Source organism: Sardina pilchardus, chromosome 3 (genome assembly GCF_963854185.1).
Source record: "Sardina pilchardus chromosome 3, fSarPil1.1, whole genome shotgun sequence".
Classification (NCBI taxonomy): domain Eukaryota; kingdom Metazoa; phylum Chordata; class Actinopteri; order Clupeiformes; family Clupeidae; genus Sardina; species Sardina pilchardus.
This window is the reverse complement of record NC_084996.1, coordinates 19969416-19989447: the sequence shown is the minus strand read 5'-3', so window position 1 is coordinate 19989447 and position 20032 is coordinate 19969416. Positions and strand designations below refer to the sequence as shown.

The 20032-nt window shown below is 44.0% G+C and overlaps 1 protein-coding gene across 1 annotated transcript; it reads right to left on the bottom strand.

Moving 5' to 3' along the window:
• Positions 1 to 3203: 3203 nt before the first annotated feature.
• On the bottom strand, positions 3204 to 15666 carry LOC134076166 (inactive all-trans-retinol 13,14-reductase-like). Its single transcript, XM_062531168.1, has 11 exons — positions 15232 to 15666; positions 13837 to 14019; positions 12862 to 13103; positions 12060 to 12255; positions 10545 to 10742; positions 9740 to 9859; positions 9292 to 9430; positions 8963 to 9072; positions 7004 to 7170; positions 5699 to 5858; positions 3204 to 3962 (listed from the first exon to the last, which is right to left on the bottom strand). The coding sequence occupies exons 1-11, from the start codon at positions 15395 to 15397 to the stop codon at positions 3814 to 3816; spliced, it is 1830 nt and encodes a 609-aa protein (XP_062387152.1). The 5' UTR covers positions 15398 to 15666; the 3' UTR covers positions 3204 to 3813.
• Positions 15667 to 20032: the final 4366 nt, after the last annotated feature.

Below are 20032 nucleotides of genomic sequence, written 5' to 3'. Positions count from 1 at the left end.
TGAAGGTGTAAGGGAAACGGCATCAGTCCGATACTGTTGTCGTGGAAACTCTCGATATGACATTTCTCTTTCTCCCTCAGCTGGAAATGAAGCCCGAATTCATGCACCCAGACGCGCCCCCTCCACCATACGCCCCCCCATTCCCGGACGCTCCGTCTCCATCTCCTAACGCAGGCTCTTAAAGGACAAGTCTCAGCGCTGGGAAGGCCGGAGTAGAGAAGGATGGACTAGTATTTAGCCCACAGTATTTTGCCATGTGTTGCCTGGGCATGAAGACCCAAAGCTTAAAGACTTTAGTCCCGGGCATAAAGACTGGAAAACTGGTGGAAGCTGGTAAATGGAGGGGAAATAAACCCCGACTCATCTTGGACTGATGATGGAATGTGGACTTTGGGATTATGAGCATTCCGGAGAAAAGATGGATGACTCAGTGACTAAAGGAGAAGAAGCTTGTTCAGTATTTACAACATCCCAGAACAACAGGTGTCTGAGACATGGCCCCTGGATGAAGATGAGAAGAGTCTCCAAATAAGGCTAGTTTACGATGTGGCTTGTTCCACAGCATAGAGAGCATCATATCAGGATTTTTTTCCTTCTTTTTTTCCTTTGTGTTTTTTTCTTTCTTTGAGAATTTGTAAATTATTTAAATAAAATTCATAAAATATAAAATATATTAAAACGTTTTACGTTTTGAATGTACAGTATACATACAAGACTTTTCCGTCAGGAGAGTCGGCCTCAACATTGTTGCTGTTGAGCGACGGAAATTATGACAATCACATCTTGGCAGTGCTGCGCGTAAAAATCCACGTGCACAATGTTTTTAGTGAAAGTCAAGTGACATTCACAACGCTTGATCACAACTTTATATCTTCGTTTTAGTAAACTCCCGTGATAAGGCTAGTTACACATTATTGGGAGAAGCTCGTAAAAGCCCTTTTCTGTAAAACAGCAGTTGGATGGGAAAGGTGCCTCACCTCTCAATTCTTGATCATGAGTTACATGGTCAAAGTCCCTGTCAGTGCACACAGTGTAGGCCTATTGTAAATGATGGCTCGACATAACTTGGTATTGGCTAATGGACCAAACTGTTATCAGTAGTTGATAACAGTTGTCGATTCAATTACACAAGCTCATGAACCTTTCACACCCTAACAGGAAAGGTTTCTAAAGGTTGTGTGCTCACTTTAATTCCCTTAAAATGTTACTGTAATATTAATATCAAGATGTAGTCAGGATGTGATTATTTACAGCAGAAATAAAACACTGACACGTTATGAAACAGGGTCAGGGATGATGCCATGAAATTTTACAGCATATTGCTGTAAAGGCCGGGGTCTATAATTTGAGTGATCTGTATGGTGGCCACTCAAAAATGATATTTCTGTATACCGAGAGCACTGGAATCAGAACGTAATATGATTTTTTATGCAGTAGGAGTAGTTCATATCCTGATGCTTCTCTTGTGTGTTTTTGTACATTTTCATGTCAATCTATTATTGTGCCATCCCTGAGTATATCTTTGTGTGGACATGTCTTTAGAAAAAAGGGACGTCTCCACCTATATTGGATCAATGGTGTCATCACTGAGCAGATTTGTTGTTATACAGGTTAAGAATATCACATTTTGAGGAATCTGGCAAGCTGTTTTTCTACTATAGTGCACTCTACGGACACTGTATGATGTGAATATTATTGTCCTACTCATCTCTCTTTTTGAATTCTTTCTTTATTCAGGTTTCTCTTTAGTTATGTGTCTATTTTCTGTTTGTATCATGTGTCTTCTATATCTATATGTTGTTGTTGAGTTGTGGGTTGTTAATTATATATATATGTGTTTGGTAAATATTATAATATATATAATAGAAGTGTTAGGATAGGAGGTATCCTTTATATTTAAAATCTAAAAGTATATATAAAATAAATCTTTCACCATCCAAACATGTCTGTCTGTGGACTAGCTTCCAATAGACTAAAAAACATTTTATGCTTGTAGTGTGCTGAACTGCACAGAGCAAATGAACTTTGTCACAACCTCTATGTAGGTCAGTAACCATTATTATGTCATAAATTGTTATTAAATGTCTACTGGTTTGACACAATTGAAGAAATGACTGAGTCACTGTTTTGATAAGCATATCTTTAATCTTTTACCTTTAGGCATCTTAATTAAACTGCCCAATCTATTTGTTTGGTAAAGATACAGATAAAGTAAAGTGTCCACTAGTTGCCAACTCCAAAATGCAACTACAGTAAGCCCACCAGCATGACTGAGCAGTGATAAACTACTAGGATCCATACTGTAGTATGTAGACATAGTAGATAGCACAGATGATGTCACGCCTATGGAAAACTCTGCAATGGAATATGGAACGCAATGGAACATGGAACAATAAAATATGAAATGTAATCTAGACGTAGCGGCTACGTCACAAAAATAGAGAGCCGGGTGCAAACGGCATATAAAACACACCCATATCCAGTAAACGGTGATAACTGGGCACTGATATGATATATCTTTATGTTGTAATAACCATCTGACTTCTTTCATAAAGGTATTTGGAACACAACATTCCTGTACACTTTGTTCGTCTCTTACAGGTCACTGCATTTTGTTTACATGTGTCTGGCCTTGGCACATGGGAACACTGCAGGAACACAACTGAATCAAATACTGTACGTGTGACCCATTAATATGCAGGAATTTGGTGGCTGAAGAGCCTTCATAAAAGGCTCATGCTATCCCTCGGCCGCTGCGCTCTTCCAAGACGTGTCGTCGGGGCTGGCACTGTGCCCCCCCCCCCACACACCCCCACACACACCCATGACAATCCAGTGGGGTGAGTGGGAAGGGCATGATGAAATGAAAAGGGTTGGTGATGAAATGGTGTATGTGTGTTGGGGGGGGATTAATGGTGTGTGGGGAGGGGGGTCGTGGTGTGTTGGTGTGTTATGGGGGTGAAGCGTGTGTATGGGGGTTAGGGGTGAGGGGGGTGCCTGTGTGTGTGTGTGGGGGGAGGGGGTATGTTATTGATGGGGTGTGGGAGGGGGATGACGAAAAGGGTGATGAAATGGTGTGTGTGTGTGTGTGTGTGGGGGAGGGGGGTAGTAATGATGTGTGTGTGTGTGTGAGGGGATGTACCTGTATGTGTATCCACTGCACTGCAACTTGCCTGTTATTCTCTTGCTGTAAGTCACTCTGGATAAACATGTCTGCTAACTGAATGAATGAATGTGAAGATAAATTTAATGGTGTAATCAATTTCACCCCATTAAATGTTTTAAAATACTGAGGTGGGACAAGTCGAAGTTGTAGTTGTGAAAGTGTGGATGTTTAATATCCATTTCATACCACTCAAGTACGTGGTTTAGTGACACACCTGGGTAAGTTAACTCAGAGTAAATGGTAAACCTCCTGATAGAGGAGCCGCACGGCTTTATTCTCCTAACAAAACAATGCCATTAACTAGTGGCATGAAAGGCTCTAGGTGAGCTCGCTTATTCCTGTGGAGCCAGGTGTATTTGAACCTGCCACTATTCTGAATGTAATCAGTGTCTACACGGATCTGGTTAGATGTTGCACCTGGTGAATCAACACGTTACGATGAAGGACGTGTAGACACTAATCACATTCAGAATAGCCGCAGGTTCAAACACACCTGGCTGGAAACAAACAAGCTCATCGAGAGCCTTTCGCGCAACTGGTCCATTGGGCTCTCGTTGTAGGAGTTAACTTACCCAGGTGTGTCCCTAAACCACGTACCTGCCATACCCCCCTGGTGAGGCTCCTGCCATGTTGGAGATGGGCGTGTCCTAGGCTTTCCTCTTCAGGGCTCGCTGCCTCTTCAGCTTCTTCTTCAGCATCAGCAGGTCGACGTAGAGGACGCGGTCCAGCACAGCAGACGCACACATGAGGCCGCCGTGCAGCGCGCCCGCCATCCCGTTACAGAACACATCCTGGCCTGCAGGGCGGCGCCACAACACATGTAAACTATATTGCCAACAGTATTTAGTTTAGTTACATGACATCCCATTATTAATCCAAAGTGTTTAAAATGACGTCGGTCCACCCTGTGCAGCTCTGACAGCTTCAACAGCTTCCTAGAAGAGTTGAAGCTGTTTCATATGCGAGTCAAGGCAGGTGACCCAATACTTTTGGCAATATATCGAAATTTAAAAAAAAATCAGCTTAGAGAGGGCTTTCATGGTGACCTGTAACAGACTGTCCTGACCTAAAGGGCCACACAACACCACCACAAATAAATATAAAAACATTTTGAAGAGGGCTTTCATGATGAACCGTAACCAACTGTCCTGACCGAAAGGGCCACACAACACCACCACAAATAAATATAAAAACATTTTGGAGAGGGCTTTAATGATTACCCGTAACAGACTGTCCTGACCGAAAGGGCCACACAACACCACAAATAAATATAAAAACATTTTGAAGAGGGCTTTCATTACCAGCCTATCCTGACCTGCAGGCACCACAATGGCACAGACAAATAAATAAATAAATAAAAACAGCTCGGAACATTCCTTCCATGGCACGTTTATACCATTGAACAGATTATAACAGAGAGCCGTCAGGCGACTGCAGAGCCTTCACTGCCATCACTGACGCAACATTAACCACACTGAAACGGAATTCTAGCATCTGCATCCTTTTGATGTTATGTGAATGCGAGTGCGGATATGGAGAGAGAGAGAGAGAGAGAGAGAGAGAGAGAGAGAGAGAGAGAGAGAGAGAGAGAGAGAGAGAGAGAGAGAGAGAGAGAGAGAGAGAGAGATGGACGGACATCCCTGATTGTAATATCCTCTTTCCCCCTACTGGGCATGAGGGTAATAGGAAAAGGTCAATTGAAGTTGAAGAAGTCCGACTTTGTGCCGTCCGCTGTGCGCTGGTCATCTGACGACATGTCTTCCTTTACAAAATGGAATCCTCAGTGAGAGAGAGAGAGAGAGAGAGAGAGAGAGGTCCTCTCTATCTCCCTTTGGAGACTTATCTGTTCATTTGCTCAGATCAAAGCCACTTCAGCAGTCTACTGTAGCCTGCCACGGAGACACACTGCTCTGTTATTATTATGACTCAGCAATGGAGACCAAAAAATGTCATTAAGCATTATGATGGCCCTTTGCAGTTAGATGTACATCGTGGTTTATACACTATTTTGCCAAACGTATTGGGTCACTTGCATTGACTCGCATATGAACTTAAGTGACATCCCATTCTTAATCCACAGAGTTTTAATATGACATCATTTCACCCTTTGCAGCTATAACAACTTCAACTCTTCTGGGAAGGCTTTCCACAAGGTTCAGGAGTGTGTCTATGGGCATTTTTCACCATTCTTCCAGACGCACATTTGTGAGGTCACACACTGATGAGGACACTGGCTCTCAGTCTCTGCTCTAATTCATCTTAAAGGTGTTCTATTAGGTTGAGGTCAGGACACTCAAGTTCATCCACACCAAACTCTGTCATGTCTTTATGGGCCTTCCTTTGTGCACTGGTGCACAGTCATATTGAAACAAGAAGGAGCCATCCCCAAACTGTTCCCACAAACCTCACTGGAACTAAGGGGCGAAGCCCAGCTCGGGGATGGCCCCTTCCTGTTCCAATATATATCACACACACACACACACACACACACACACACACACACACACACGGTGTGTGGGTGGTGGGTCTCACCTGTTAAGAAGAGCCCTTGGACCGGCGTCTGGGCCCGTATGCTGGCCACCGCCTCAAGGTCGAAGCGGCTGAGGTTGTGCTCCGCTCCGTACATTTGTCCGCGCGGGGCTCCGAGGTAGTGGACGTTGGTCAGCGGGGTAGCGGCGTCCATGAACACCACCTCCATAAGAGAAACACACGGCACAGCATGATGGAGGCTAGCCTAGAAATCTAGACGCCCCTAGCAGCCCGGGTCAGTCTAGCAACTCTCCGTAGAGCTTGGGAGCTGGGCTTTGGCAGAATCACCGAATCTATCACGTTGTGTATAGAGTCGGTGGGTGGGCTTAACATAATGGTGACTGACATGCGACCAGAGGTTGCAACGGTTACGCATCCTGCTACTTGAAAACAAGAAGATGATTTGTTTAGCGTTATCCCACCCCCCCGATTGAGCCCTGCCTACGGTGAGTTCCGAGACCCTACAGTACATCTTGATGTGGGTCTTGCTGGTCAGGCTACAGGCAAGCAGGACCCATTTTAAATCACTGTTCCTAAATTTCCCCTGGGATGGATACAATATCTTTCCTCTCAGCATAGCTCGGCTCAGTGGAAGGTAAACACAACTCAATTCCGTTAGACTCCCGCACATATTGATTCATCAAATGACAAGATAATTACATCGCTGTTACAGTCTGCAATTATGAAATGTGACACTTCCTTCCCAACACACAGGATGCCTAAATTACTATATATCCCAGGCACACAACAAACACTATAGCTCTGCGCTTTTGCAGATTCTAAGAGCATCTAAACGATGCTCTGCGCCTCTGACCGTAATTACATGCCTTTCATTGAGCAGCCAACCACCTCTCTGTAATTGTACTGTACACTACAGTCCAAAATTACAGCGTGTTTAGTGTAGTTGCTGTTGTTGCTGTTGTATTCTACCTATGCAAATAGTAGGCCAAAGCTCAGACAGCAATATTATCTTGAGCTCTGCCTCAAAGGGGGGGGGGGGGGGGTTCAAATGAAGACCTGATTATAATAGCTATAACATGACCTGTGAAGGACATAAAAGGCAAAAACAACAATTAAATGATTTGTGGGATGAATTATAATGGCTTTTGGTGACATTATGAACATTAGCCCATTGGTTTCAGTGTGTGCAGGACAGGTACAGTATACTTTCAGTTCAACAGGATACAGCTGCAAGACCTTTCCGCATACAAAGATGTCGTGAGCATCAAGCTCTTGTCACACGGCGATACAGCAGAACCTTGTCCCTGAGCTGAGGGAACACACAAAGCCATACAGCAGTAGGCCTACCTTGTCCCTGAGCTGAGGGAACATCTGAAGAGCCCACTCCAGCAGCTCCTTGGCCATGCTCATCTTAAAGTCCTCGTAGTCAGCGCCTCTACGGCTCAGCCTGGTGTCCTTCCACTCCTCAAACCACTCATACTTGGCCATGGTCAGCAGCGTCATACAGGACTTCCCTTTCAGGATGGAGAGAGGGGGGAGAGTGGAGAGGGAGAGAGGGGGGAGAGGGAGATGGAGTGGGGTGGAGGGAGAGGGAGAGAGGAAGAGAGGAAGAGGGAAAGGGAGTGGGGTGGAGGAAGGGAGAGGGAGAGGGGGAGAAAAAGAGAGAAATGGAGAGGGAGGGAGAGTGTGAGAGTCGCAGAGGGAGAGGGAGAGGGAGAAAGAGGGAGAGATGGAGAGTTGGGGGGGGGGGTGAAATGCATGTGACTGTAATGAATATACACTGAGACAAATTTCAGTTGGCTGTGGTGCATTCATTATAGATGAAGCATTCTAAAAGTTCAACTAGCAAATCTCTGACTTAACGGAGCTTACAAGCTAAGAGGACATTAACCTTCTGAGCACTTCAAGCGTATGAAAAAATGTATGGCTCCTAAAAATGAACTGAGGAACAAAAATCACACATAACAAATCAATGCCATGCATCAGCAGCCCTCCAGCAGCCCAGTCTCATAGCGTTAAAGACAGCGACAACATTTCAGCATTTCACATCCAAATTCAGATTCAGATTTCGATCCAGCTCTAGACAATCATGTAAGGCATCATGTCACCAATCATGAAGTAAAAGGTCCGCACACTTGCTCTCACTTGGTTTAGTTTATTAGATAGAATTCAAGTTACGTTTCGAGCCGCATGGCTCTTCTTCAGACTCGAAACGGCTCGAAACGTAACTTGAATTCTATCTAATAAACTAAACCAAGTGAGAGCAAGTGTGCGGACCTTTTACTTCATTTTTGAATCTTAACTTTTTGGCTCCTGCACCTTATTGTGGATGTGTGCACTTTTTTCAACTAAATATCATGTCACCAATCACCATAACTCAGCCATGAGATATTAAGTTACATAAGCAACATGTGACTCTCTCCCTTGTATGAAAATCTGAAGTGAATCGGAGCAGTAGTCTTTAAGATATGTCGAACAAACCCAAACACACACAGCTGAACAGACGGACAGAGACAGATTAAGATGCCCTCTGCCCCCTTAAGAGCGAGGGTTACAACATTATGGACATCCTGAGGCTGAAGGCTTAGCTTGTGAAGAGTGAGACGGCTTTAGTGCGGGAGTTAATGGAGGGAAAGTTTCCTTCAGATGCCCAGACAGGGTGACTGCTGAGTGACAAGGACAAATCCCTGATCAATGCTCCAGCAACGGATTTAAATGCAGAGTCTGCCACCCTAGTGAAAAGGTTGTTGATTTTTTTTCTAAAGAGCCAATTAAAGTAACACTACTCTCTTCCAATTTTCAGTTTCTCTCATAAACTGTTCTTTCACATTGGTGTAATTTTCCTTGAATGAGACTTCTCCACAGAAGTACAGTAAATTTGATACACCCACCTCAGTATTACGCTCGTAAAATAAGGGTTTTTAACAACTTTATTATATAGTTTATAGTTATAGACACACACAGCAAAGCTATTTACAAGAGTTTTCCGTCATAAAGAGGGAATGGAAGATCACAGATAACATCCTTTACTGTAATTTCCACTGAGACACCAGGAAGGACTTACTGTAGTAGAGGAGGGCACGAAAGCTTCAGTAATACTTCACTGTTGTCCTGAGAGGCCATGTTTTGGTTCACCAAATGACATGGTTGACCTTAAAGGGATGACTATTTTTGGCAAAACCATTCTTTCTTTTTACTTGTGTCCACTAATAAACATTGTTGCAATTTAGGCTGATTGCTATGGGTTTCACACGTTCAGTGATGCCATCATCAGGGAAGCCATTTTGTGATCAGAACATCCCATACCTGGATGGCGAATGCTGGATGTTGGGTCTTTGGCAGATGGGAAAGTTATGAACATCATGGGGATGTTTCCCAGTACCTCCTCTCTACCAAGAGAACTGTAATGCTCCATTCTGGAAAACATGGGAGCAACCGAGAAATCCATTAGTCAAACATCCGTCTTCTTCCAAACTTTTTGGTTGATTGTTTATCATACTCCATTTGTAAAAAGGAACAACACATTCTCGGCATAATAAAATAAGAATGTACAACTACATTGAAAGGTAAACAAAAAAATACATGCTCAATGGATGTTCAAATAACAACAAATAAAAAAATAGTATGTCTCTTACAGCTGGTCCAGGTCATTATGCTTGTACATCCAGAAACTAGTGGAGACAATACCGAGCTCTTCCTTCGTACCGTCCAGACCCACAAACACCAGAAAGGAGCCCATTCCATGCTGGACCATACTTAGCAGCCTCCGGACTTCTGTTCAGCCAAACATAGGATTGATTAAAAAATATGAAATGTCTTTTTTTTCTGCTGTTGATGTACTGTAGGCCTATAAAAAATGTTTCCTTTCCAGAGACCATTCTCTGGATGCTGGATGCTATTGGTCATTGTTGACGATGGAAGTAAATAGAATGCCAATACTGGGGAGGGATTTGCGTTGGAGTAAATGTGGCAACTCACTGCACTGACTATATGAAGAAAAAAAAAAAAAACACTTGCCTGGTTTGGCATGCACTGAATAAGGGTGAAAAAAAACAAACAAACAAACAAAAAAAAAACACTTGCCTGGTTTGGAGTGCACGTCTGAAGGAAGGAATTTCTGAAAAGTGTTGAACATGCCAGCATCTGAGATGACTACAGGGGCTAACACCTCAACTTCCTCTTCACCTTTTCTTACAGTCACCCCTGGAGAGCAAAGGTCAAAGGTCATCACAGAGAGAGAAACATGCAGCTTAATAGTGTCAAATGTATAAAAGTATTCCTGGCATAGGTCAAAAAGTCATTGCCGTAATTTCCCAACTATTAGCCGTGGCTTATCCATTGATTTTGCAGAATTTCTTCAGCTATGAGGTTAATACATGGGGGCAGTCAACATGGTAGTAAAATGGTTTTGTTTCTTTTAACTTGCATAAAACACTGTCCTGCGGCTTATACACAATGCGGCCAATACACAGGAAATGAAGTGCCTTTGCAATATCATACATACACATAGGTATTCCTACTGTTGTAAAAAAAATGAAGTAAGAACATTTAACCATCATTGAAAACCCATTTCATCACTCATGAACAGTCTGTTCTTAGAATCATGTACTTGGTGATGCAGGGGACTCTGTGGCTAAAGATCATTAAGGGCGGAGCAAGATACTTATGAGAAGCCACTTCTTGGAACCCGAATCGCAAAGGGGGGGGGGGGGGGGGGGGGGGCAAAATCCCCCTTTATGCAGAGCTGTTCCATTGAAGTCTATGGGCATGACACACCCCTTTATGCAAAGGAAGTGATCCCCATTTTGTGCCCATAGACATGAACTACGACAAAGTATCTTGCTCCGCCTTAAGGATCTTTGCTGTGGCTAAAGGCCTTTTCCCCCACCGTATGCAGAGCCCTGCTGGTTGATCAGGATGCGCTGGACCGGCGCTCTAACCAACACGGAGCCTCCAGCTCGCTGGATCACTGGGATGATGTGGAAGGCAAACTCGCTGGCGCCACCTTGTGGGTAGTAGGCCCCTCGCTTGTAGTGATGCAGGAGCAGTGCGTTCATGAGGAAACTGGAGTTTTTTGGCGGCACACCTGTGATCGCCATAGCAACAGACAAAGGAGGTATACGATGGTGGTCAGACCAATTAGAGTATATGGAATGTAGATAGGAGTAAAAAAAAAAAGAACACAAAAGCTGGAAGATTCACATTGATAATAGCTTCTCAGGAAATACTGTGGTATGAAATGAGAAAATGCTGAACCATTCATTTTATTAACAATTTCCATTGGGAGAGTAAAATCAATAGAACTATACTGTACTAACACAGCCTTTTCACTGCTGCAGGCTACACAAAACGTTGCCAGGTCACTTGACCATACTGCAGCCATACAGTTACACACAGTCGGAATGGCAGTCTAAGGCATACACACACAAACACACATACACTTAAAGTGAAAGTCACTAAGGACTAGGTCTGAATGTTCTAAGTTACACATCGTCTGAATGTTAGCCTGCACCATCTGTCTCGCTACCCCTTTCAGACATGCACTAAACTCCTGACATGATCCAGGTATCAAACGGTCAGGTATGTATGCATATATAAATATGTGTGTGTGTGTGTGTGTGTGTGTTGTATAACAAAATGACCCGGGTCTGATGCTACCAGCCCCCTATGTCCAGAGGTCACTTGGATGATGGATATATCTGAACACAATAACCATCTAACACGTGGGTAGATTCACACCTAGTGAGGTGGCATGGTGAAGCTGACTGTGTTTTCCCTTTGGCTTAACTGTAGCTTATAAATTATGACTGTCATAATCAAGTGCCTCCCTTAATTCTCGTTCATGACAGACTCACGCTAATTTGCAGGGATGGGAAGTTCCCATGAACAAACATTGTACTGTTCTCCATGTGTGTCATGCACATCCACTATGTTAACACAGTTAAAAAGCAAACCAAGATAACAACCATTGCCTAGAGCTTTGGGCCGAGGCTATATAATGTATGGCCAGATGCCGAAGCAACTAGTGAATCAGCATGTTACGATGTTACGTGAAAGGATATACTGTATGTGTGTGTTAAAATTATTATTATTGAGCAAACCATATCTTCCGTGTTGGAGTGAACATGTAAGTACTGTAAATGCAAAACAAATGAGGTACCTGAACAGCCTTCCGTGCATATAGCCTATTGCATATGGACATTGTCCCGAGGTCATGTCTGAAAACAAACTTTTTTTTATGACACATGACACATGTACAGGAATAATCTTTTATTATTCCTGTATGAACTCAAATGGCTTGCAGTGGCATGTTTACTTGGCAGACATAAACATTCATACAGCTGTGCTGCACTCTTTATCATAATAACCTGGGTGACCAGAAAGAGAGGATTTGAGCACCCACCGTAGAAGAGGTACGCTGAGAGGACGTGCAGGTCCTTGTTGTGGCTCAGGCTGGACATGAGGAGGGAGTGGCTGGTGGAGGAGAGGCCGAACACGGGGGAGAGGAGGCCCAGCAGCCCGCAGCGGATCAGCAGTCGCGCCAGCCACAAGGGCACCAGTTTCAGCATGGAGAAGAGAGGGGTGTGACGGGACGACAGCTGGAGAGAGGCAGGGTGTGTGTGCGTGTGTGTGTGTGTGTGTGTGTGTGTAAAATGTGTGTGTGTGTGCGTGAGTGTAAAGTGCGTGCGTTCGTGTGTGTGTGTGTGTGTGTGTGTGTAAAATGTGTGTGTGAGTGTAAAGTGTGTGCGTTCGTGTGTGTGTGTGTGTGTGTGTGTGTGAAAAGTGTGTGTGTGAGAAAAGTGTGTGTGTGTGTGAGAGTATACCATTTAAATTAATCACGTGAAATATATATATATATATATATACTGTATATATATATATATAATATATATGTGCAAAATTCTTTGATCACTGTTTGAGCAGATTAGAGCATTGAATTCAATTAGATTTAATGAGATGAATGTCTTGGTATGGCGCTTGTAACAGCAACAGTAAAGGCTGCTATGTGCTGCTCTATTGTTGACTGTTGTCACCTGCCTGTGCATGTGCTTGTAGCCAAGGTCACGGAGCTCAATGAGCACAATTACAAATGATGACGCACAACTCCCTCCTCCATGACAACCCCAACAACAGCCTTCTAATGCCCCTCTAGGGAAATCGGACACACACACACACACACACACACACCCGCACACACACAATACCTTCATAAGCCTCATAAACTCGTCCACGGCCTTCGTGTCCTCTGGGAACTGTCTGCTCAGGCACTCGTGCATCTCCGTCTTGCCCGAGACGACGTGGTACTCCCTGCGGCCGGCGCCCTGCCCGATGACCACCGTGTCGAAGTGCTGCTCCAGCCGGGCGAACTGCAGCTGGCCCTCCGTGATCTGGTCCAGCGCCACGCGCAGCAGGCTGTTCTCGTGCAGCTGCCCCAGGTAGTGGATGCCTGTCGTGGGGAGGAGAGAGGGCAAGAGGGCAGAATATTAAACACGAGTTCTTAGTGTCTCACTCTGCAAAATGAATTCCTGTATTTCTTTTCCTCCATATTTGAGAGGACCTCTGTTTTCGTAATTTGTTCTGCTTGATGGTAAATCTCAGATACTAGATCTACACGCTGAGTGCGTTTGCATGCATACTAAAAAAAAAAACGATTACTGGCCATGATTGGGTAACCGGAATAATCTGTTAAAGGCGTATACATGTGTCAAAGAAATCAGAATATTGACAGACAGACACCTAGGTGTGTTAAACGGATTGTTCGCAAACCGATAACGGCAGTAAACTGATAATGAATATCAGTTTATTCTGCATACATAAGCACTTGAATTACCAGAGAACTACAAAAACCCTTTCTACAGAACATGAACTAAACACTGTAACCAAGTCACTATGCATGAGATATGTCCTAAATGCCAATGCACTGTAGGGCAGTTGTGGTGAGACCAAAACCAGGGACATAATCCCATTTCAATCAGTTTGACTATCAATCTGTTTGAAAAACGTACACGTTTTATATTTTAAAAAGTAGTAGTAAAAGCAGTTTTTCTGTTTTTTCCCGGGGACAGGCAACCAAAAACGGGGACTGTCCCCTGAAACCAGGGACGTCTGGTTACCCTAAATTAAGCTGACCAAGAAAATGGAGGGAACATGCACATCATGTTCACATTCGTGTGTCTTACCCACATCAAACTCAAAGCCCTGGTTCTGAAAGGTGTGGCAGCATCCACCAGCCTGGTCGTGCTGCTCCAGCACCAGGACCCTCTTCCCAGCTTTAGCCAGCACGGCCGCTGCCGCCAGGCCTCCGATACCGCTGCCAATGACAACTGCATCCAAGTGGTCCGGAACGCAGTCTCTACGGAAACCTTTGGGGGAAACAATGCGATGCCGAGATAAGCTCTTCCAGCCGACAGTGCGCTTGGCTTAGAATGTGTGTGTGTGTGTGTGTGTGTGTGTGTGTGTGTGGGGGGGTTATAAATCAGCCCACACACACACACACACATTCAGCGAGTGACCCATTTTCTTCTTATCCTTCAGTTTGGGTCAATACTCTCCTCCCCCCCCCCACCCCCCCAGAGTCGCACTCTTTAAAAATGAATCCTTCTCTTCTTCCTGCTCTCCTCTGGTTTGGGGCTCCGTGGAACAGCCGATTAGATTGAGTGGGGGCCATGGAGCTTGCTCGGGGGCGCGTTGGGGCACAATAATAATCCATTAGCAGGGTGGTGCCCGTGGAAGGTGGCAGTGGCGTTAACCTCTGAAAATGTGACGGGCCCCGAGGCATTACGACTCACAACCGTATGATGATGCTTTGAAATGAAGATGGAGCAGGAGCACGAGGATCATACGCACAGTGTGATGAACAGAAAATGAGTAATAGCAAACAGACTTTGTCTGTCACCTAATGCTGAAATGATCCTTGGGGCAAACTCAAACTTTTTATGACACATGACACACGGCTGACTCTAATTGGCAAGAAATTCAAAAAGGTCAGGTTCAATTCGGTTTTTTATTCCTGTATGAACTTAATGGCTTGCAGTGGCATGTTTACTTGGCAGACATAAACATTCATACAGCATACTTGCACCCATAATAACCTGTGTGACCAGAAGAGTATGCATTCGGTTCATGCATAGGAAAATATGTGTGTGTGTGTGTGTGTGTGTCTGTCTGTGTCTGAGTGTGTGTAATTAAGTGATTCTTATGAATTATGCCTATTTACTGTATTGTTTATTTTGCCATTATTGACAGTTGACTGCATTGACATAATTGTTATTGCTGTTGTCCTTAATGTCTTTAAAACTGTTTACTGTTTTGACTAGCCTACTGTATTCTTTCACACAAACATACGGACATTTGTGGATAGTGTGGGAAAGTAACAGGTATGCCATTGCTGTTGGAGGTGCTGCATCGCCATTCAGATCCCATAAGGAAGGAGCTGCCTAAAGTATTTTTGTCGTGTTTAGTTGTATAACGAAAATACAGCTTTTACGGCTATCCAGGTGTTTCCGTTTCCATTTCTGGCTCCTTAGCTATGTACAGTTTGGCATCATACAGTGCTCTCTGAACTCTAAGCATACCTTTCTTCAGAACCTGGTCTCTCTGTTTCTGGTCCATCACAAGAGGGGCAGGCGGACGAAGACACTCCTCAGTGAAGATGGGGGGCTTCTTGAAAAACCTGTAAATGAACACGGCCGCCCCAACCGCCGCCACAGCGGCAAACACGGCCAAGATGAACAGCCACATCCTCCAAGCGCTGCAGGAAACGAGGGCCCAATGATGAAAGAGTCAGCACGCGGCGCGCACTCCTCCAGACCAGTCTTTAGCGCGCGCGGGCCGATGAACAGCAGCTGCAAGACTAATTAAATGCATTAACTAGACACACCCCAGATGAAGAGTGAATTTGAAGTGAAAATCGCACTCTGTATGCAAGATGTAGACTAGTTTGCGAATTGAGCTTATAAATTCATACGTCTTCCCAGCGGCTCGGGTGAATGTGTGTGGACTGGAGTAGAAAGGGAATGAGAGAATACGCATGGGGTCCTTTTATGTCCCATCCACGAACACGGATGAAAGGCTCGTCTTACAACACTGAGGGAATTGTAATGATCACATAGGCGGGAGAGACGTCACGAATCCAATTCCTTCTCGACACAGTGGTTTCCGGCCGACTGGCTTAGCGTATTGGAAGTCATGGTGGGGGGACAGTGGGGCTTTTTGGTTAGATGTGAATGAAAAAAAGAAAAGGAAAAAAATCAATGTTGAGGCTGCCGTTAGCCCAGTAGGCCATTATACCGTGCAAAATTCGAGTCATGCGCTACACGTCCAAAAAGACCTTATTTAAACTTGGAAGTGCATAAATGAGAAACTCATTGCCCCAACACGAAGGCTATATTATGACATTTTTCATGGTATTTTAACACACATTTCAGGCATCAGAATAGACACCCCCATACCTGTTGTATTTCTTTTACTGTCTATGGTTGCATTGGCTGGATGATACTTTCTATGGTTGTATGGAATGTCTCCTGGGGCCTTAGGGCACGTCTGATACCCGAGACATACCTCAGTAGGCCCACCTACCACTGTCTAAACTGCACTATATACCCCCTGTCCTGTCAATGCACTACCTGTTTATCACATGGCACTTTTCCCTTTGTACTTCTGGTAAGATGCAAACTGCATTGTACTCTGCATAATGACTATAGTTGAATCTGATCTAATCTAAAAGTGTAGTAGGAGTAAGACAGTAATGATTCTAATCCCTCAACATGTGTGCAGTAGGCCCACTTCTAGGATTTAGTCAGAGAAGCCAAATCCTATATTTTATATTTTATATTTTAATATTTTCTGACAAAAGACAAACTGATGTTATTTTGTAGAGTAGGCAGCACCACAAAAGCTGTTCTATATAGTCCTGCTTTAGCCATCATTACTCAGGTGTGAGAACAAAACAATAAGGTCCACTGAACCATCAAAGGTTCATGTGATCATTCTTTTAAAAAGTGTTCATTAGAAAACTTCAATAACATATCAATAATAACTTAACTCAACTAAATATATAGCTTATAATTATTCATTCATGCAGTCACACCTTCAAAACACTAGGACTGTACAGAGCTGGAGATCAGATCAGAGATGAGGACTCAAGAGGAGACGTATGTTGAAACAGTTTATTTTTTAGACATCATGATCTGTACAGCTTGATCCCTTAAAACCACACACTGACAGTATAATCAGAGCGAAAACCGCAGACTAGACACGTATGTTACCATCACCTTAGTATACAAAATGTGAATGACTTAAATAAAGGCAATGGGCTTCTATACTAGAAATTACCTCACTGAATATGTATGCCCTTTTTCAACCAGTAGCTGCCAATATTCAATAAACATGGTATTCAGTAGAACAGTAACTCGTGTACGGTGTCGGGTATGTCCATTGTAATTGTAGGCAACCAAGGTGTTGAAATGTTGTCGATGGAACGAGAAGCTCACAATAACACTGCTCTAGTTATCTCTATCAAAAGGTTTGGACTCTACCAACTCTACTCCAAGCGAACGCGGAATGATGAACAAAAGTCCCAGAAGAACATCAAACCGTGAGACGGTAACGACTTCTGTGAGAACAGTCGCCGGATGCCACAGAGAGAAGTGGATGAAGAGACCCGCCCCGCGCTGCATAAAAAAGATGAAATGCCTAAGAGACGCATGCAGATGCTTAAAGACACCTACGTACTATAGAAAGCTGACACATGGCCCCCTGGAACCCGTTATAGCACAGACATATGGCACGTTCTCTATGGCACTTTCTCTACTAACAGGCCTCTCATCCAAGCTCAAAACGAGGCCGATTTTAAACATGCCACTCTGTCTCATGCCGTCTCCTCTACATCTTGTAGAGCTACTCAGCGGGAGTGTCGCATATCACCAACGGCCAAAATGAATACTGAATGACCTCTCATAGCATGCAGGTTTAAGCTAATGCCATACATTCAAATTGTGGGGATACACAGAGAATACTGCTAGGAAAACCAATATGTGACAGAAAAACAGCCATGTGTGACACACTGACAAGACATTTCGGTGTTCTGTTTTCCAAACACCAAATGAAGAGTGCTTGAGCGTTCAACTTCGGACATACAGCATGTGTATACCAAGTGCAAGATTTGACTAATTTAAGCATGTGTCCATATAACTATGCCTATCTACACAAATGTGTGTCAACTCTATGCATCTAACCCAAACCCCTAAAGTACTGTCCCTCTCTTATGGCACCAAGCATGTGGTGAGTTGGGGTTTCCAACCCCTCCTGAATCATAACCATAAAATATCTATCTGTGATGAACTGTCCTTGAGCTGAAATATCCCACACAAGAACGCCATTGTAAAAAATAGAATCTGATTAACAGTTAGCGTAACATGTGTTCTTTCCCCCCTCTGCAAGCCAACAAAGTCTCAATTCAAGTAATTTCAAACTCACTGCTTGAATCATGCAATCCCCAGATGCTGTTTCTATGAATGTATCACGATAACAGAATGTTATACGAGTTATTGTATTGCATATAATAGCACTGTCACTGTTTGTGGCCATTCCGTGTTATCGGCTGCAGAAATCCTGGATTGTATTGAATAGTAGTGTTGTAGTATTATATTACATGCCTACAGTACATTGCATGGATGAAAGCTACGGCCCCACAGGACTGGATTCCCTTCTGGTTCACAGCACTGTCTTAAAAAACAAAGGTGACTCAAACAGAAAGGTGGCAGTGTACGTGTTACTACACAGCAGATCCGTTTGGGTTGAGAGAGTACATCAGAGCTTACAAACCCAGGGAAACGTGTGTGTGTGTGTGTTTGCGTTGGCCAGTGCTCAGAAAGTCGAGAGAGTGGCTGTGTTCATCGGGTTCTAACCAGTGCGGACATTTCAGCGTTTGCCAGAATATTCACTGATGCATTGCCCCCATGATTGGGCTGGTCGGCCGCCATTTGGGCCAGACTCCCCGTGCCACACTTGGGGACCTGTTAGATGAGGGGCTTATGCGCATCCACTGTGTCCCATTTGCAGAAGCAGACAGAGTGTGTGTGTGTGTGTGTGTGTGTGTGTGTGTGTGTGTGTGGGTGTGTGCGTACGTGAGTGTGTGTGTGTGTGTGTGCGTGTGTGTGTATGTGTGTGTGTATTCTGGCTGAACGAGAGACGGAGTGGTTTGAGAGAAAGAGTGTGTGTTCTGAGTTTTGTCCCAATCCCAGGGACGGCAGCACAAAGGCGTACAATCACATGGATCTTGTGATGATGAAAGCAGCCTGTGGACATAGATGATGACTTTTGTCACTTCAGGGAAGGTCGAATGCTACAGAAAAGTGATGTTCTCTCTGTTACTAATAGTATTTTTTGATCAGTGCATACGCATAAAGGAGCGTCTGTGTGTGTGTGTGTGTGTGTGTGTTTGTGTGTGTGTATTTGCCTGTGTGTGTGAGAGATAAACCATATAAGGAGTAGCATATTCTATTTTTGTGCATATTTTATGGCAGCTCATCTACCCTCATCTCAAGAACTGTAAAACTATCTCAACTCCCATTTGAATATGGTAATATGCCCGTTTGGAAAAATCTGCCCTCGTTCCTTCGTGATGTAATGTCACATTTCCCTGCCGTGGTGCCTATGCTTCTCACCGACGCTGAAAAGCACTTTAGGCCGAGACAATCATCTCAAACTCCTCTGCAACATTTTCAGGTTGGCCAGGATGCACTTTGCTTTGCCAACATGACTCAACGGCTCACTGTAACTCAAATGCTCAAACATCAGCCATCAATCGCCAGTGTAGACTGCAGTAAGAGCGTGTGTCTTCACACCACTCCACTTTCTCATTATCATCTGCGTGACAACACACATCACCACTTCATCTGTCACAGGTGCAAGTGTGACTATGGGGAGAAGAAGGAAGGGGGGGGGGGGTTATTCTGATGGGCATGTATCAGACAATATTCAGGCAAACACTGGTGGATCATCCTTTGTTAGAGCCAAATAAACACATGCATTCCTATATGTGACGAACACATCTCATGTGTAGCTTGTGTTTTTACAGGTGCGTGCAAGAGTTGCCTTTTTTTGTGTGTGTGTATGTGGGAGTACATCAAGTATGGCACTAAGTGATCATATCCTTCCGGCATTTGTCAAAAACCTATATGTTTCAATCTAAACTATTTTCCAAAAATATGACAGTCAAAATATTGCCAGCATAAAGAATTACAAGTCCGTCATATACACACATCCTATCTCTCTCTCTCACACTCACACACACACACACGCACACCCTCACACTTTTTCTAAAATGCACACATGCATTCAGAGAGAAAAGGGGAGAGAGAGATGCAAATCATT